The sequence below is a fragment of the Eleginops maclovinus genome, chromosome 12 (assembly GCF_036324505.1).
Source record: "Eleginops maclovinus isolate JMC-PN-2008 ecotype Puerto Natales chromosome 12, JC_Emac_rtc_rv5, whole genome shotgun sequence".
NCBI classification, from domain to species: domain Eukaryota; kingdom Metazoa; phylum Chordata; class Actinopteri; order Perciformes; family Eleginopidae; genus Eleginops; species Eleginops maclovinus.
The window spans coordinates 15,931,335-15,949,010 of record NC_086360.1 but is presented as its reverse complement, the minus strand read 5'-3'; the positions used below and the strand labels follow the sequence as shown (position 1 = coordinate 15,949,010).

At 39.2% G+C, this 17,676-nt stretch overlaps 1 protein-coding gene across 2 annotated transcripts in view; it reads left to right on the top strand.

The window, feature by feature from the left end:
- The window catches only part of frmd3 (FERM domain containing 3), a 47,457-nt gene extending 33,541 nt beyond the window's left edge, over nucleotides 1-13,916 (top strand). For both annotated transcript variants that reach the window (XM_063898311.1, XM_063898309.1), the window contains exons 14-15: nucleotides 8,880-9,102; nucleotides 9,553-13,916. In XM_063898311.1, the coding sequence (XP_063754381.1) occupies nucleotides 8,880-9,102; nucleotides 9,553-10,033 (704 nt within the window). In that variant the 3' untranslated portion in view covers nucleotides 10,034-13,916. The remainder of the gene's footprint in view (nucleotides 1-8,879; nucleotides 9,103-9,552) is intronic.
- Nucleotides 13,917-17,676: the final 3,760 nt, after the last annotated feature.

The window sequence follows — 17,676 nt, the reverse complement described above, 5'->3', positions numbered from 1 at the left end:
TGTGGCCGAGCAGAGCATCACCGCCTTGGAGAAAACCCAATCAAGCAGCACAGAGTAGTTGGTATTTAAGGGGTTTTCCCAAGGATACCACCTTCCCGTAGTAGATTTATGTAGTCTGTCAAAAGTCCTCGTAGCACTGTGGGTTTAAACGTTTCCCCTGCGACATTTTTCTTTTGCAGGTTATCGGTTTTCTCTGTCGCTTGTTCTCTAAGTTATTAATCCTGACACTCTAGTGCAGCCTATTATCTGATTGAAGCATAAATCTTGTTGTAGGAGAAGAAGTAGCAGGTAGTGGATAGCACAGGGATAGATTACACAAGACAACACTACAGCCGGGATGTAAAGAGGGCATTTAAAAAAGATAGAGAGAAAATGGATTGTAGGGCTTATAGCATGATGGATGTGCTCCACAAGTGACAAAACATAGTAGGAGGAAGTAAGGGTTAATGACAGACAATTGGAAGGTTTTACTATGGGATTTAAGAGAGGGGTAAAAAAATATGTATGTGCAGTAAATAAAGATATGTAAAGATAGTGTCGGTCTTCTATTGAGTATGGCAAGGGCATTGTTTAGTTTTGGAAGTCAGGTGTTATTATCAATAAATCAGTCAAAAACAACACATTGTGATTTCATTAATAATTGGTCTTTCAATACTTGTGTTAAAAATAGGAAACCTATTCTACTTTGCGTACAATCAAACGTTGTTTTGTTAAAAGCACGGAGAACATAACTCAGTACAAGTTAAGATCCTTTACTTAAGTAAATGTTATAATACCCTCTGTAAAACAAAAACAGGATTTTCTTTTGTAGATAAATTATACGACTAGACTCGATAACTGTTTTGTCACCCTTACAAACTGTTGACAGTTGTGATTGCTCTGATCAATATTTAGCCCTTTTTCGGGCTGAGGAAACCTTGTTGAACATGAAATGTGAACGTATTTTAAGCTCAAGCAGCAGGCAGGGGAGGTTTGTCACAGAGTCCTTACTAAAATGTACCATTATCTTTATAGGAGGGTATCAAAGTCCAACCCAACACATGCAGAGGAGGTGGCAGTACTGAAGATTCTCCTCATAAAACTCAAAGCAAAAACTGCCTCTAAAAAACCCTCTGTTGCTAGTAAACCTTAAGAGCTGAGTGCATGGTACTGTATATACGTTTCAATAACTCAATCTTGTTTCTATCATCTGGATTTTGGCAGCCAAACACAGTTTACAGACATTTTTGTGAGTAAACCCAAGTGGAACTGTGTGTATGTTGCAAAAAGCCTTGCCAAACTACTGAGTTATTGCTGCTGTGTCTTAATCCATGCATCCCCTGCACACAGGACTCCACATTTTGTGTTCCCCTCCTGTCCTGTAAACTCCTTCTCTCCATCTTAAACACCCCACCCCTCTGTCTCCCCTCCTCCTTACGTCCTTAATTTCTCACACATCGATCCCAGCCTGGCCCTTTAGGCCTTCACACATGTACTGAACCATCCTGCTCCTGTGCCATCACTCTCTTCAAACTCTATCGTACCTCATCTGACAGAATTTACAGCCGTCGTCTCCAGCTCTCCTCTTCTCTCTGTCTTTGTCACATCTTCTCTTCTCCCATTTAGAGGAAAATCAATTTTTCTTGGCTGAGGGTCAAAGAGCTGCAGCAGCACCAGCATCCCGGCTGTCTCAGTTGGTTAGTTTGGGAGGGGTAGGAGGAAGTCATCAAATCAAGAGCCCCATGCAGGACACAAGATTAAATTTGACGATGCATTGTTTCCTGCTGCAGTTCCTGCTACTGTTATATGCTACGCAAAAACTAAAAAATCATGCAATTTATAGTTATTGATTTAGATTTCTTTGGATCTTACATTTCAAATGTTCAGTTTGAGACTCATCAGATTTTGATTGACTGACTTTATTTTGCCCCGAACAATCCAAGCCCCTCGATTGACACAGAATAATCCGGATTTGGAAAATGACACGTTAGAAGTCCATGCTTTGGTTGCTTTGACTCTGTTGAACACCTATTAGTGCACTGAATTAAGAAGTTGTGCTTTTGAAAATGGGTTGCCTCTACCAGTCAATTTGTTTTTGTATGCTGTAGTTCTTTTCATATACCTTCAAAGTGAATGAAGAATTGAAGTATGAAGTGTCTCTCGTAATATGATCTACATTTTATTTTTCAAGTAGTCGCTCATTATTAAAAAATGAGATTTATCTTTGACTGCACAAGTTGTGAAAGAGTTCGTAAACAGATGTTTTGTGTAGTGTTACTGTTGTTAAGCTGCAAGTATTCAATATAACTCGGGGTAAGTGATTTATATACAAATGATCATTTTGGGGTGCAGTATCACTTTGAAGAAGAGAGCTACCCAGGGCTCTAAAAAGAAAACATGTTTATTGTCAAAGAGCACACACTTTTTGACAGTCTCTTATCCAACATGTTCATGGGGTTGAAACCAGATGTTCTCAACAAAAGCATCAGAAGTATATGTAGAAAAAATGACGAAGGAGAGTTTTAGCTTTAATTAAAATCCTTTTACTTTGTCATCTTGGCATAATTGGCCCATTGCTGCATGAAGTGGGTTTGTTTTTCAGATTGTTGTTCAAGAAACGTATAGGAATCCCCGTCTGGAAGGAGCAGCAATTGTCTCTATGTATAGAAATAAGAAAAAAACTAGCGTTTACATTTCTCTCTCCGTCACTCGTTTTTACATTTTTCACACAGATGCTCCTGTCACATTTTGTTATACAAAGAAGTGCAACACCATGAACTCAGGTAAAGCGTCTGCTGTTTGAATGATAATTGTATCTTCTCTATGACAACAGGGTTTTCACACTGCCTCCAGGTGTTTGTGTTTATAACAGATATCAGAACTCTTCTATATGTAGATGACAGGTTGTTCAAACCAGTTGTTTTCGAGCATGTCTCTACTTTTAGACAGTGGACACTGACTGTTTAAAGAAGACTGCTGCAAGGACTTTGGGATAAAGTGTCCTCGAGATGGTCCAGGGTTCCCGTCTAAATTCAGAGCACTAATCTCAGCCATTAGAGGGGAAACAGGAAGCTGACCCAAGGACAGTGCTGACCTTGTTCTGTTTGTACAGCCTGTCCCCTTCTTATCTACCGAAATCTATATACACACACACTGGTTATGTCATGTTTTGGCTACGGATATTACTCATTGATGTGCCATGAGGATTAGGATTATTTGAGTCTCACAATTGTGGGTCCATCCGTACTCCCCGATCACTCAAAACAACAAATGGGACCCTGGGAGGGATGCAACAAGTCTTTTTTTACCTCGAGCGTACAACTGTAGAGTAAAATGTATGTTAATGCTAGCCTTCAAATCTCGCCTGCCTGTAACAAAACAAGTAGCAGAGATGTATTTGTGTGATTGAAGGTTTTATCATATATTTACAGTAAAGGGAATCATGTGGAAAACACAGAGATAAAGAAAGACTTGCAGCAAGGAAGGGAAAGTGATCCCAATCCCACCCTGGGTCAGACCTGTCCATTTGTAATCGGAGTTAGATTAGCTGCCCCTCTGAAGCAGGACCACCTAGTTATATATAGAAACTGAAGCTTTGGGCCTGATCCTCCTCTAATGCCCCTCAACTCTTTGTTAACATCGCTGACATTCACAGGGGGGCCCGCCATGTCTGTGTATCAGTGAGAGGGAATGTGTCTGGTGTATGTCTCTCACCATCTCTCTCAGTGTGTATGTGTAGGCGTCCCAGCCTCAGATCTCAGTTGGCAGCCCGGTCAGTCAGGGTGTGGGGGTCTCACCGCAGACAGCTGGGTTAGAGGTTTGTCGTCAGACTGAATAATGGAAGTTATCGAGCACAGAAACAGCAGTGATGCTGGAGGCGGCCTCATGCAGAGCAGTGTGGAGCTAGGAGTTAGCGAGTGCCCCAAAGTAGGCAACCCGCTGAGCTGCGAGGGCGATGGCAGCGTTGCAGGACTCGGGTTGGACATGACCCCAGAGAGGCTGGAGGGTGAGGGGATGGAGGAGGGACAGGCTGGACCTCTTGAAGTCTACCACCCCGGGGAGTCTACGGATGAACGAGATTCATCGATAGTATTGTCTGAGGCCTTGAGGTGCCAGGTGAAGATTACGACACGGCGGAGCCTGCATCTGCGTATAGCCAATCACACAGCCCGGGATGTGTATGTACGGCTCGTGGGACATGGGGGACGCATCGCCGGAATAAGTACCGGACTCCCGAGAAATACACTGGAACAGAGTAAGATTGGGAGGCAAAGGCAGAAATATGTGTCAGAGGTGCATCAAGCTACGTTCAAGATTATTATAGTGTGTCTTTTGTCTCATGGTTTAGTAAAGTTCACTGTTTCATTGAACTGTGTTTTACCACGTACTTCACGTGAAAACTAGAGTACAGTGCTATTTTGTAGCGTGCAGTAAATGTATAAACCGGTTCAGCCCACTAGATGGGATGCTAGGTTTGTTGTGGCAACCGTGTGGTTCACTACAATTATAATCTGTCAAACATAGACCTTAGACTGTCAAGAGAATGTGTGTGTGTGTGTGTGTGTGTGTGTGTGTGTGTGTGTGTGTGTGTGTGTGTGTGTGTGTGTGTGTGTGTGTGTGTGTGTGTGTGTGTGTGTGTGTGTGTGTGTGTGTGTGTAACCGTATAATCCTCTTAGTGTTAAGAAAGAGAGTCAGCAAACACATTTGTCATAAAACAACAGACTTTAAGGTTGAGGGAGTTTGGAATATGGGGATAGTAGATTTGTGAGTGGAAGGTTGAATGGGACACAACAGAGAAATGTTCTACAAAACTAAATAATCAAGTTTAATGCTAGTTATTTCCGAACTTTTATAAGAGTTTTCTGTTTTGCTGAAAAAACAACAAAACATTTTGGGTCTTTTCTCAAGGCAAAGGGAATGGAAAATTTAAGATTAAAGCCTTATCTTTATATAACAAGAATGTTAACATTTCGTTATGGCTTTCTGTCAGTAGCATTATGGGAAATAAACTGTCCTGACAGGTCCAGCTAGGGCCAAGAAACCCTTTCAAATTTGACCGGATGTAAGCCTAATTTTCTACTTAATGAAACAGCCTTAGATGAGGTTAGAACTTTCTGACTATTTGGATAAAAGACCGAACACTGATCCAACCTGACTTTTCAATGCTTTTTTTTTTGTTAGTGATCATTTGATGCAAAGAAGGTTGTCAACTACACTATTTTTAAGGAATATGTTGACATTCAGATAAGGACAGGGTGCCCGTCACTCACTGGCCTCATTGTGTTGGCGTATCTCAATCCTGCTGAAGTGTCCTTGACCTGACACTGAATCTTCATCATGGTTCAGCAGTGATGCTTTACAGTGGATCCTGTTTCACCTGAAACTGTACACAGAGGACATAAGGGCTTAGTCACTCTTAGTAAAAGGCGTCAGCATTAAATGAAATATTTAGGCTCTCCTGAGTATCAGTGGTTTTGTGTGTTGCTTCAGTTGCAAATGAAAACTGACAAAGAGAAGAGATGAGCAAACATACAACACAGAGTTAGTTATGCCGCTATTATTGCACCCATGCACAATAGCACAGATAAATATACTTTGGAGGTGTTTGGGTGTGGATGATGAGGTTGCATGACCGAGATGAATAGGTCTGTCAACACTCCTGCTCTGTGTGTACGCTGGCCACACAGGAATCTAACGCCTTGTGGTGTGAATCACCTCTTCTGAGGATAGGCCTGTATATGAGCTAACAGGACAGAAAGCAGGCAGTATTAAACTTGGGAAACAGCAGCAGCAGAGTAACTTTTTTGTTGAGTATTTCTTTCTGAGGTCAGGTTTACCAGGCAGTGATGTAAATAATTGTTTCTACTGTGACATATTGATGAGCTAAGCATATAAAAACATTATAACCTTCTGAGCATTAAAAGCTTTTTTTTTAACAAGAATAAATAACCAGTGTTTTATGAGCACGGTAAAAAACGACAAGCACGTGGACTTAGTCATCTGACCATGGTTTTCTAAATCAACGGCCTCTTTTAAAGACAATTTTTTAACTTTCTTGTCTTAATATCTGTTGCGTATGAAAGCTACATTGTACAGACTCTCTTTGTGCTGCTGTTTATAATTAATTATAACATTTCTGAAAAAAGAAACCCCTAGAGGTTTTTTCCCACATCTAGTCCCAAAAACTAAATATTAAATAAACAATATAAGATTGTTTTTTGTTTTTTTAAAAGCCCTTGTCTAGACATATGAAGTGAGACACATAAACTATACAGAAAGTTAGTTACAAGAATGTATTTTTTGTTATCATAGTAGAAACAAAGGTCAATGGGATTTTGAATAAGGTTTTTTTAAATCCTGGAGGAGAACCTAAACAGTTTCCCCTCTGTACTCTCTCTATTTTTTATTCCATCAAGTTTTAAACCCTTCTTCATGAGGGTCACAGGGTGTTTCAGAACCGGGCTGCTCCCTGGACAAGTCAATCACAGCGCTGACACAGACCCACATTCACATTCACACCACAGGAAATTTAAACCTCTAATTATTCTAACCTGCACACCTGAAAGGGCTGCCCTTGTTTCCTCCCACATTCACCGTCCAAAGACATGCATGTTAGGTAAACAACTCTAAATTGCCCGCAGGTTTAAACCTTTGATTGACTGGCAGCCTGCTGCTCACGCAGTGTCAGCTGTGAGCGGCTTCAGCTCTCGTCATCATTGTATTCTGTTTTTGTTTTAGTTATTGCTTTTTAAATAATAAGTTTAAATAATAATGTATTTGGGGCTAATATAAATAGATTACATTTTTATCATTGGTCTGAATTTATTATATCTCATTCTATTAAGTGAGGTAGATGCACTCTTGTCTTTTTAAAGGAGACCGACACAGATTTTCCTTTTTTAGTTTCCGACATCAACAGTAATTTTCCTTAAAAAATAATAATCTGGTTTCATTTATTTAGATGAAGAAATGTACTTATAATTGTTTGAAAAAAGAGGTTAACATTTTGCTTTGGCAGTTATTTCTTACTGTATGTTTCTTGGGGTCTGTAGTCCTACCTTAATGTACAGGCAGAGGGCTGAGGGTTAAGGACACAAATGATTGTTGTTAATGTTGTATCTATTGCAAAACCATTCATACAGTTTGTGCTTAACGTAATGCATCTTTTGTGCCTGTTTTGTAAACTTGGATAATCATAGTTTATTATGGGTTCATAGTTTAGAGGACTGGGCTGGATTGTTCTAGTTTAATAAATCTGTTTAATATCACAAGTTTGTCTTGCCATAAAGCTTCTGTCAACTGCTAGTAGATCATTTATGATGAATTCAGGCAATTCATGCAACATTTGACTCAAACAACAACCAACAATGTTGATTTGCTGACAGCTTCCTGTGTTGAGTTGCTCCTCTTATTTCAGGTGTAATGCCGCTCTCTCTCTGAGTTCATGCACTTGTTGCATTTTTTGCTGACTCTGTTTCCATGGAAGCTGTCACCCCACCCTCCTCTAGTTTTCTGCTCACTCCATCTCTGTCCTTCTTTAATTTCTCTTAATTCATCATTGAGTCAGTTGGCATGGTAACTTGTTAATCCGTTTGGCCTTGACGCTCAAACTAACGGCAGCTTTGATAGGAGTCTGAGATATCTTCGATATTAGGCCACTTCAGTGTGTGAGTGTGTGTGTGTGTGTGTATGTGTACGTGTACGTGTACGTGTACGTGTATGTGTACGTGTACGTGTACGTGTACGTGTGTGTGTGTGTGTGTGTGTGTGTGTGTGTGTGTGTGTGTGCGTGTGCGTGTGCGTGTGTGTGTCCAGATTAGAAAGGTATTGATTAAAATGTAACTGGACATTCACCCCCTCGGCTCCTGCTTAAACCATAGCAGGAACGCAGCTGGGCCTATTTTTAACATAGTCACACATACACACACACACACACACACACACACACACACACACACACACACACACACACACACACACACACACACACACACACACACACACACACACACACACACACACACACACACACACACACACACACACACACACACACACACACACACACACACACACAAAGAAGTTCATATTCAGGAAACACATCATCAAGTTCACACCCCACTGAGCTGCATCTACACACTCAGTTCTCAACTACGTCAAATAGGCATGACTGTTACACTGCAGCATCATCTTTATTTTAAAAAAGCTGTACATTGAAGTCAGCCTGTTTGAACACATTTCAGTAAAACAGTATAAGAGTCAATTCACATCCTGAACTGAATTACTCACACTCACAGTGGTTGTCCCCTGCCAGCACCCGTAGGCACAATGTGATGACTTAAAGCTGCTGCAGTATCTCGGAGCCAAGCAGATGAGTACAGTTATATAAATAACCAAGTTGCTGTGAACCTACAGTATTAAGTCCTCTCACATTTGCGGGATTTCATCAAGAGTGTTAACAGATTTTTCATAAACATGTCAGTTTTATGGTTGATTTCTGTGGTTGCTCTATCATAAAAAATACAGGACCGCCATCATGTGGCTACTGTGTACAACTGCAGCATACAAAGAATGTCCCAGTTACATACTAAATAACTGTTTTGTGTTTGTGACACCTTCACTCCATGAATGTGAACGTGATGTACCAGAAACTACTCATACTTGAAGAAAAGTTGATACGGTAGAGATGCTGTCAACAGCTCTAATACAAATTCGAATACATATAGTTATTACTTGTGAACATATTTGCTTGATATTTCTGAAGATTTAAGATTGAAATGTTCTTCATGTTGCGTTTTCATGGGAAATATTTTTGTAGTAGGTCTATATTCCCAAATTAAGGGAGTCTTCGAACACAATATAAAATATAATTGAAATCCTGTTTGTTTTTCCCTCCTCAGCTGTTGTTGCTGTGAAGGACTCTGTCCTGTTGTCTCCTCTCGAACCTTCAGCTACTCCCCCAGACGCAGAGCAGCTAAGTACCGAGAGAGGAAACGACCTGCAGCCTTCCCGTGTTTCCATGGAAACCTCAAATCACCGACCTCACATGCCAAAAGCTGAAGATGAAGTGGAGGAAGACGATGAAGCCAGCGGACCACTGACCATATCTGAACTTGTCTACAGGTCTATAGAATTCTTGTAACAGAGCTTTAATGAACTATGAGTCTTCTCTTTCAGCTCATTGTTTTTAACTGCTTCCATACAATCGATTTGGGCTACAGCCGGCAGCTGTTTCTAATGAAATAGCTGGACGGAAGAATGAATAAAAATACCCATTTTAATAGATAAACAGTGATTCACTCGAGATATGTTGCATTTTAGGTACATGCTGGAACAGCATATAAACACCACAGCTATGAATAGATTGCATACCACAAGTTTGAAATTGAATCATAACACCACAGTGGTAAACAACTATTTATATATCCCAGATGTTTTGCCTGACTTGCCTTGTCATTTTTTGAGTAATTTTCTTTTAGGATTAAAAAATTGCATAATTATTTTTGTTTGGCACCTGGTTAAATCCTACTTATTTATTGTGTTTTCTTGAAATATCTCCCCTCTCCCCTGCAGCCCTTGTGCCAGCATGCTGCCCACCCCAGTGGACGACAGTCAGGGAGGGGTCGATCTGCTCTTCTCCTCTCCGGTGCAGAGCCCTGCCCGGATGTTGAGGGAGCTCCATGCCGACCCCGACATCCAGGCCCAGCTGGAAGCTGAGAGACAGCGAGATCAGGCCTATGAACGCACCCGTCTGGCTGCAAGGAGTCGGATGGGGGGGGTCCTGACTAGCAGCCTACGTCTACTGTCGTCCAATGAGAGAGTCAATGCTTGCATGCTGAGCGTGGCCCGCTTTGTTGCTGTTGTAATGGGGGTCCTGCTTGTTACTGTACCCACTCTGCTGCTGCTGCTGGAATCTGACATTGATGTGTCGTTCCTCCACGAGATCCGCCAGACGCCGGAGTTTGAGCAGTTTCACTTTGAGTACTACTGCCCACTCCGGCGCTGGATCCTGTGCAGGATCAGCATGGCCATGGAGAACCTGTGGTCAGACTGAAAAGAGAGAGGATTCAGGGCAGGGGGAAACACATGTGCCCAAACGTCTGTCTTAACATGTAATTTAATCTTAAATTCAGTGACAACAAGTGGTGGAACAAAAGAGCCCAATGTCTGCCCAATGGATGAAAGGATTTCACTTGTTTCTGACCTGTTCTTCGACCAGGTGCAATGGAGCTTTAATGAGGGCTCACAAAATTCCAGTAGGCAGTCTTGTAAAAAAGGCCTAGATAGTTGCACTGTCATGCCTTTTTGTAATACATTGTCTCTAAATTGGATAACACAGAAACAAGTAGATTTGTTTCACCCCGTTGGCAGCATAATTAAGTGTATTGAAGAAAAAAGAGATAATACAGAACAACATTTGAATCTTGGGATCCAAGACACCTTTGGCAGTGATAACAGAAAGGAAAGGACAAGAAATGCTGTACGTTTTCAAAGACAAACCTGCAAAAGGGAGACTTTATGAAAACAAAAACAAGGGAAGTCATGGACAGGAAAACTTAGAAAAACATGCAAAGAAGCATGCAAGGATACAAAAGGTTGGTTCTGTTTTAAAGTTTAAAAGGTCGGTTCACTCCTGACGCTGACTAGCTGATGCAATGACTCTGGTAAATAAGACAAACCATTCTGATTGGTTCTTGCCCTCAGAATGGAGCACCTGATTGGTCACCAAACCTGTCAGTCATGACGGAGTGGGCGGGGGAGAGAAATTATTGATTTGTCACTGAACGCAACAGTCAGAGGTACATTATATATATATTTAAAAACTAAAGAGAAATATGAATAATATAAAACCAATCTTAAATAAGTTGTTTTTAACATTTTGTACATTTTTATGTGATCCAGATCTTTCAGGAATTTTTCAGTCAGAGGATCTACCTTGAGCTTATTTTGAAATTAAGAGTTTACAAAAGATTAAAAAAACAAACAAATTTATTAAAGTTTATCGGGGTGATGGGCGATGAGAAATTTAAGATATTTTTTAAGAGTACTGTCAGCATTTGTTGCCTCCATAGCTCCCTGGGTTTTTCCTACAGAGGCTATAGCACAAATCTTTTACAAGGATCACAGATTCAAACTGTTTCAGATTACGTGATGTCATTTTGGAAACAGGAGGGCAACAGAGGAGAGAAACTTTCTGTTTGTGATGATAAAACTTGTGTTTTGTTGAACTTTTAAATGTCTTCTGAACTACATGTTAAGTCAGTAATAGTGCATCTCTCAGTGTGTTTTAAGTCAGATTGAACATTAAACCATTTTTAAAAAATGCTAAAGAAGGAAAAGCTGACCTCTAATGGTCGGTCGAATTTGGATTTGGGGTCATTTGTTCAGTCCATGGTATGCTACTGTTAGGACAGCTCTGTGTTTGTCTCAGATTCAAAGGGATTCCCAGAAGAAGATGTTTTTGTACTCCAAATATACAGCTACGTGACACATGATGGGAAAAGTGATGGTGTTAATCTTGAGCAGGACTACCATTGCAGGTATTAAACTTCAGTATTTTAATCACTAAATCAAATTAAAATGAATTTGTAGCCATTATTTAAGAAGATCTGTGCTAACATTATGCTGAGCATCATTTAAATGACTGTAACTGTTTATACCCTTAAACAGAAAATATGCCAGTATTTTTATCATTTGGATGTCAGTCACTAATAAGTTATCAGGAGTTTTAGATGGGGAGGATGTTTGAAGAATAAGATTCTGTTTTTTTGGACATAAGATGTGTTCACACACAAGGATGTTTATGTGTGAAGTAAATTTGGAGCAGCGTCATGAAAATACCGAAATGGTTTTAGTAAAACAATTCTAACAGTAGAAGCTTCAATTTTGGGAACTTGAAGCTGTAGCACGTGATTTTGTGTCACTCCGACAGTGCCTGTCAGTAACAGTGGCTCTGCATGGAGAAGAAACCGAGAGTTACAGCGATGAGAGTTTCTTCAGATCAAATGAAAACAGATGTAAAGAAAAAAGGAAGAAGTTCTATTTGAAATGTAGTACGATTTCAATTAAATTTCTCAGGAAAGGGCATTAGCAGTTTATGTTCAAAATAACAACTATATGTCTAAAAAAAAGAAAAGAAAAACACATTAAATCACAGCATACAGTTTATGCATAGCATTCATACAGTACATGTCTTGCATATAAACACTGTATGTCTTTATACCAAGTCTGTAGCTCGATATAAATATAGGTGCAGATTGTCTGTCTTATTGTAGCAACATTATACTCAATGTCATGTGCATCCAAACATATTACCGAAAAAGTCTTGACTGTTGAGAGCCAGTACCTGCAGTTTGACCATCATAGCTGAAGCTCTGTACGGCTTTATCTATTCTTTTAAACTGATCAAAACAGGAGTAGCAACATCAGTCTTGAGCTCTCTCTCAAAACTCTCTCACACTGTATGTAGGCTCTTAAAAGCTGAACTAATGCTTTAAATTTTATTTTCCGAATATCTCCATAATCTCAACTGCTAGAGGCCGCTGCACTGCACATCGCCGTCAAAACCCTCTAACCCCCCCACAAAATGTATTATGTACATTTTATCAGCTGGGTTGTCGTGTAGCTCTGTGAACTTTATGCATCAACAAGCTATATGCATATAGATAATATGCAGTAACAACGGAAACAAGCTGCGACAAAGTATTTATTTTCCTATTACAGCACATGCACTGAGTTTCACTGCTGAAACCAAGGGCCAAACCGCTATCAAGACCACATTTTGCATTTAACATCGCAGGCTCTGAGCTTCACTGTAGTGGGTGAAACTGATCTGTATGCACTGTTAAATAATACCATCCTCCCATGGTAACTAACAAAGTATTGGGATATCATCATGAACTATCGTCTCGTCTTCATGTTTAACTGTTGCTCATCCGCTATGCACATGTACCAAAATGCTTGAGATATTCCCAGTAGATTTTAAATAGAAGTTCCTCTGTATAGGCTTCATGTACACAGCTGTATAAACATAGTGTGTTCTGGCTTTGGTCCTTTATTTCTGTGCCTCATCGTCATATAGCTAACCCAGGGTATCTGACTCTGACCTCTCAATCCAAATGGCATGCCTTCATCTGTAAATACTGCGTCTATAGTTTATAGTTGTGGCAACAAAAAAAAATTCTCTCTTTCTTCCCTCTGCGTGTCTTGTCCATATAGAGCAATCCAGATTTAGGCCGGGCTGACTGGACCATCGTAGACAAATGCATGTTCTCTCTGTTTTACTGAGAGGAGGTCATCTTAAAAATGTTGTGATCTCATTTAGAAATCCAAAACACGTCATGCAGGGTGGTTTGGTTAATTTTACCAATTCAACTGACAAGACTGAATACATGTGGTTGCTTATTTTGTTAGCTTCCTATCAGTTAACCTACCAACAAAATATGTGCTCAAAGATGAGAACTTCTTGCTGGCTGCTTGCTTGAATAAAAATGTTACCATCTCTAAAGAGCAGCTAAAAAATATTTGACTAGTTAGTTAATTGTGCTTTTGCTGTGTGCGTGAATCATTTTAGTCAGATGCTAAATGCTATCACCCTCACCTCATTGCTAACGGAGCATGCAATTAATTGAATCAATCGAATTCATTTTAAAGTAAAGATGTTCACTTTCGAACGTAAACTCATTGCAAACAACAAGAGGTCGTTCTGTGATCAAACAGATATCTGGCCCTACATGACACGGTAGCATTTGATTAGTTTGTAGCTCATTCCAGTTTAGCCTTTATGAGTTTAAAGGGGAATTTCACTCTTTTGAGATTCAGCTCTTGTTTTGAGCTACTTGAGTTTCTTTGTTTTACAGCATATAGAAGGACCGAGAGTACAACTTCTGTTGCCTGTGCTGACATAAAACTGTGATTAAAAACATCACTAAAGTTCACACACTGATTGATGTCATATCTGAGGTATAAGTACTAAGTTCCTGATATGAGTCAAGTATTTACAAACCTTAAATTTAATAACCTGCCTTTGATTATCAAGTGGAAATTAAACAACATGCTATTCAGACTACACTCGCTGTTCGAACCCAATACACACATACTGCTTTTGATTAATTTATTTAAGATTTTAAATATTTGAACTCAGGTCTACTATATGCAAAACTATTGGATATCACACGGTATAAGATCAAAATAAGCTGTTGTTTATTATGTTATTTCAGTGTTGTGTGGGCATGTACAGTAGCAGAATCTCTTGCACGGTCACTTTGTTGTTTTTGGTTGTTAGTCAAATGATTTTCAGTCAGTCAGATAATGTTTTTGGTTTGTTTTTTTCATCATTTAGTCTCTTTTAATAAGAAACTCTGGGAGATTTAATTTAAGAAGAAGAAAAAAAAACCCTAAGTAATGACCCCCTCTCTTCTGGGACAACCAAGCCTTATGAACTTTGTGAAGTGAACATTTTGAATGTTTGTATGTTATAAAACAAAACATGAAATGTTTTATATGTTAATACTGCCACAATAAAGCTCCCTAATGAATATATATTGAAATAAGGCTCCTAATGAGTGGATAATTTTACACAACAAAAAACTGAACATTTGGCGTTATCCAACTGATGTACTTCTCTGCCATTAAATATAAGTTTATGAAATTTAACTAGCACATTCACCAACAAGTCATATGAACAGCTACGTTTTAATCAGTATAAACTTGCGGTGCCACATAACACAGATTTGCTTCTGTTTCTTTTAAGGGATCTTTGTTTCAAATTCTTTTCACACTTAATCGAATACAGCAGCAAGTCATAAGATAAAGGGGATTTTTAGTAGAGTTAAAGAAAGAGTTCTGTGTGTGTACTTGTACGAATCATTAATGAGAAGAAACATTTTCTTAGTAAAACTTGTGCTCATTATGCTCCTTTTAAGGTTAGGACTTTCTGTTTTTAGTCCATGCTTAGAAAGTGTTAAGGTTATGTTTTATATTAAAGTGGTTTGTCACAAATTTCAAAGATAGAACAGATTTTTTTGCAATTTTGAGGCAACAAAATATCCTTACAATCATAACACTTAGGGACTAACAGAATATTCATATTTAACTATTTGTTTACCTTTACAGGGAAATGTAAACACACTCAGAAACACAGCGTAAGTAATCTTAATTATTGCACTTTTCTTCATATATTATGATCACATTGATCAAATGCACGGAAAGCCAATTGCATTTCATAAGAATTTGTTGCCGAGAATTTTAAAGAGAAAGCTTTGACTTTCAATATATTTTAGTTTAGGTTATAATGTATTGTTATTACTCCTGTAAGCCAGCAGGTGTCCCTCTGTGTGTCCACTGGATGTTTCTATCTGAGGAAGTGTGACTAAACATCTTCTTTCTGCTGCCTCACAGAGATCTGGTCAGAGAGCTGCAGGTCCCCAATCACACACTCTGTGAGTCCGCCTGCTGCACACAAATCAAAAAGAGATTAATTAAGACACAATTTTGAAAATACCTTAAGTCCCAGCAATAATACAGAGGGTATATAAAGTAGCCTTTAGCTGTTTGGCAATAATGACACAGGTACTTGGGATGTCCTTAACATTTCCAAGTAGGATTTCTGTGTGTGTGTAACAGCACATGGTGTGTTCTCATGATGTAAATACTTCCATTGCTTTGGTGTACTGTACCACTCCCTGGACAAACATCCAGTAAGATAACCCAGACCTGCACCATCACATGTTCTCTTACACACACTGTAGGTCAGAGGCAAAGTTTTGAATCATCCAAATAGGTTAACACAGTTAACAGGAAACCTTTCCCTCTCGGCAGGGAGTGTGTTGACATTGCCTTCGCAGTCTGTGTCTATAAAGCTGCAGCGGCCTGTCCCTCACTGCCTGTGGGCTGTCAACGTAGGTAAACTGAACCTCATCTGTTCAAGTCAAGAGATTTCAGTATTGTGGGGTTACTTTGTTTATAACTCAAAGTTGAAGATACACTGGAATGGGTGGACATTTGTTGGAAGTTTTCAGATTTTTGTAACCGCCTGATAGGGAAGTGCTCAGATGATATCCTCCTGAGCAATAAGCCATGGCTATGCCTGTGTTTTATAACTAGGTTAGGTAAATATGTGTAAATTATTCAATTGGAAGGTAAAAAGCAGAACATATTTCAAGTTATATGAGATGAAATGCATTTTACGCTTTCTATTTACAATGTAAATTTATTGAACCAACATCCTGAATCCATCTGCCCGCTGTTAATGTCATTAAACATATATGACATTAAAGTACATAAGGAGTTACTGAAGGAAAGAGTAAGTCACCGCATTTACACCCTTTTATTGTGAGAAATAATAATATTATTATAGTAATAGTAAATATAAAGGGCCTCTGTTTCAGCTGCGTGTACCCTGTTTCTGTATTAATAATGGGTAAAAAGTCCACATGGTATCTTACCTGACATTTGTAAATTACAGGAACAGCTGTGACACTAATTTACATCTTGTAACTTCCTCTTTGTGATGATGTGCACAGTATAAAATCCATTTCACTGATAATCTATAGAGAGACAACAACTACAACATATAGCATCCTTATTTGCTGAGTACATGTGTCTGTATCTTTAGGTTAAAGGAGCTGCATTTCTCAAAGTTAACCCTCTGCCGTGACTAACAAACATCTGCACACAACAGGACAAACACACAAAGCACACACATATAAAGATACAATATTTAAACATTTGCAGGATGCATGCGATAACAAACAAGTAAAAAATAAAAACATGAACCATGGTGTTTACCTTTTGTGGAGGAACTAAAATATCCTGCATATATTGGCCACAATCTAATTTTCTCTAATTTTCTATATTTGACTCGCCTTGAGGGTTTCCAGCACTTTGATGCCAGTCATGGCTTTAGCAGCATTTGTAACACCATTTTTAAGGCCTAGAAAAAAGTGGTTTCGTCAGGAGTATCCTCGTGTCAAAAAGCAAAAAGATAGAGGAGGTTGGACTATATAAAGGTGGTGGAAGGATTTTCTGGACTTATCCTGCGGTTTTGCAGCAATGGGGTTTGTTCAAATATGGATCAAAATGTTTTACTTTCTCCAACCTAGCAGCTGCCTTGTAATTTGAATCCAAATATTGGACCTAGAGTTGGTACTGTTACAATTTTTCTAACAACGGATATGTAAGACAAACTATGGCATCACCAAGGGCCATGAGTGAGGAAGAACAAAAGCGCCTGAGTTCACTTTTTCATGCCTACGATGTGGATAACTCAGGGAGGATTGAAAAAAATGAGTTCTCTACTATCTGTCAGGAACTCCATGTCCCATCACTAGAAGCAGACAGCATATTCAACCGCCTGGACATGGACAAAGATGGCACAGTCACCTTAGAGGAGTTTATCAGTGGTTTCAAAGAACAACATCAGGAGGAAGAAGATGACACAGAAACAGATGACAACAAGTCCTCAGGAGGTGAGGAAGAGTTTTCAAAACACGGAACAGGTGATATCCAGGTAAGATATCTGAGCCATGTTTTTTTTTTAAACAAATGCATGTAAGATGTAAAATGTACTGTACACAGTGCAAGGAATGATTGATCAAAGATAATACAACATGAAGGGTGGTTTTTTTTCTTTGTACTTGGGATTTTTGAATTTGGAGTGAAAAACGTTTGTCTCCCCTTTTGGTCAGTGAGAATAAT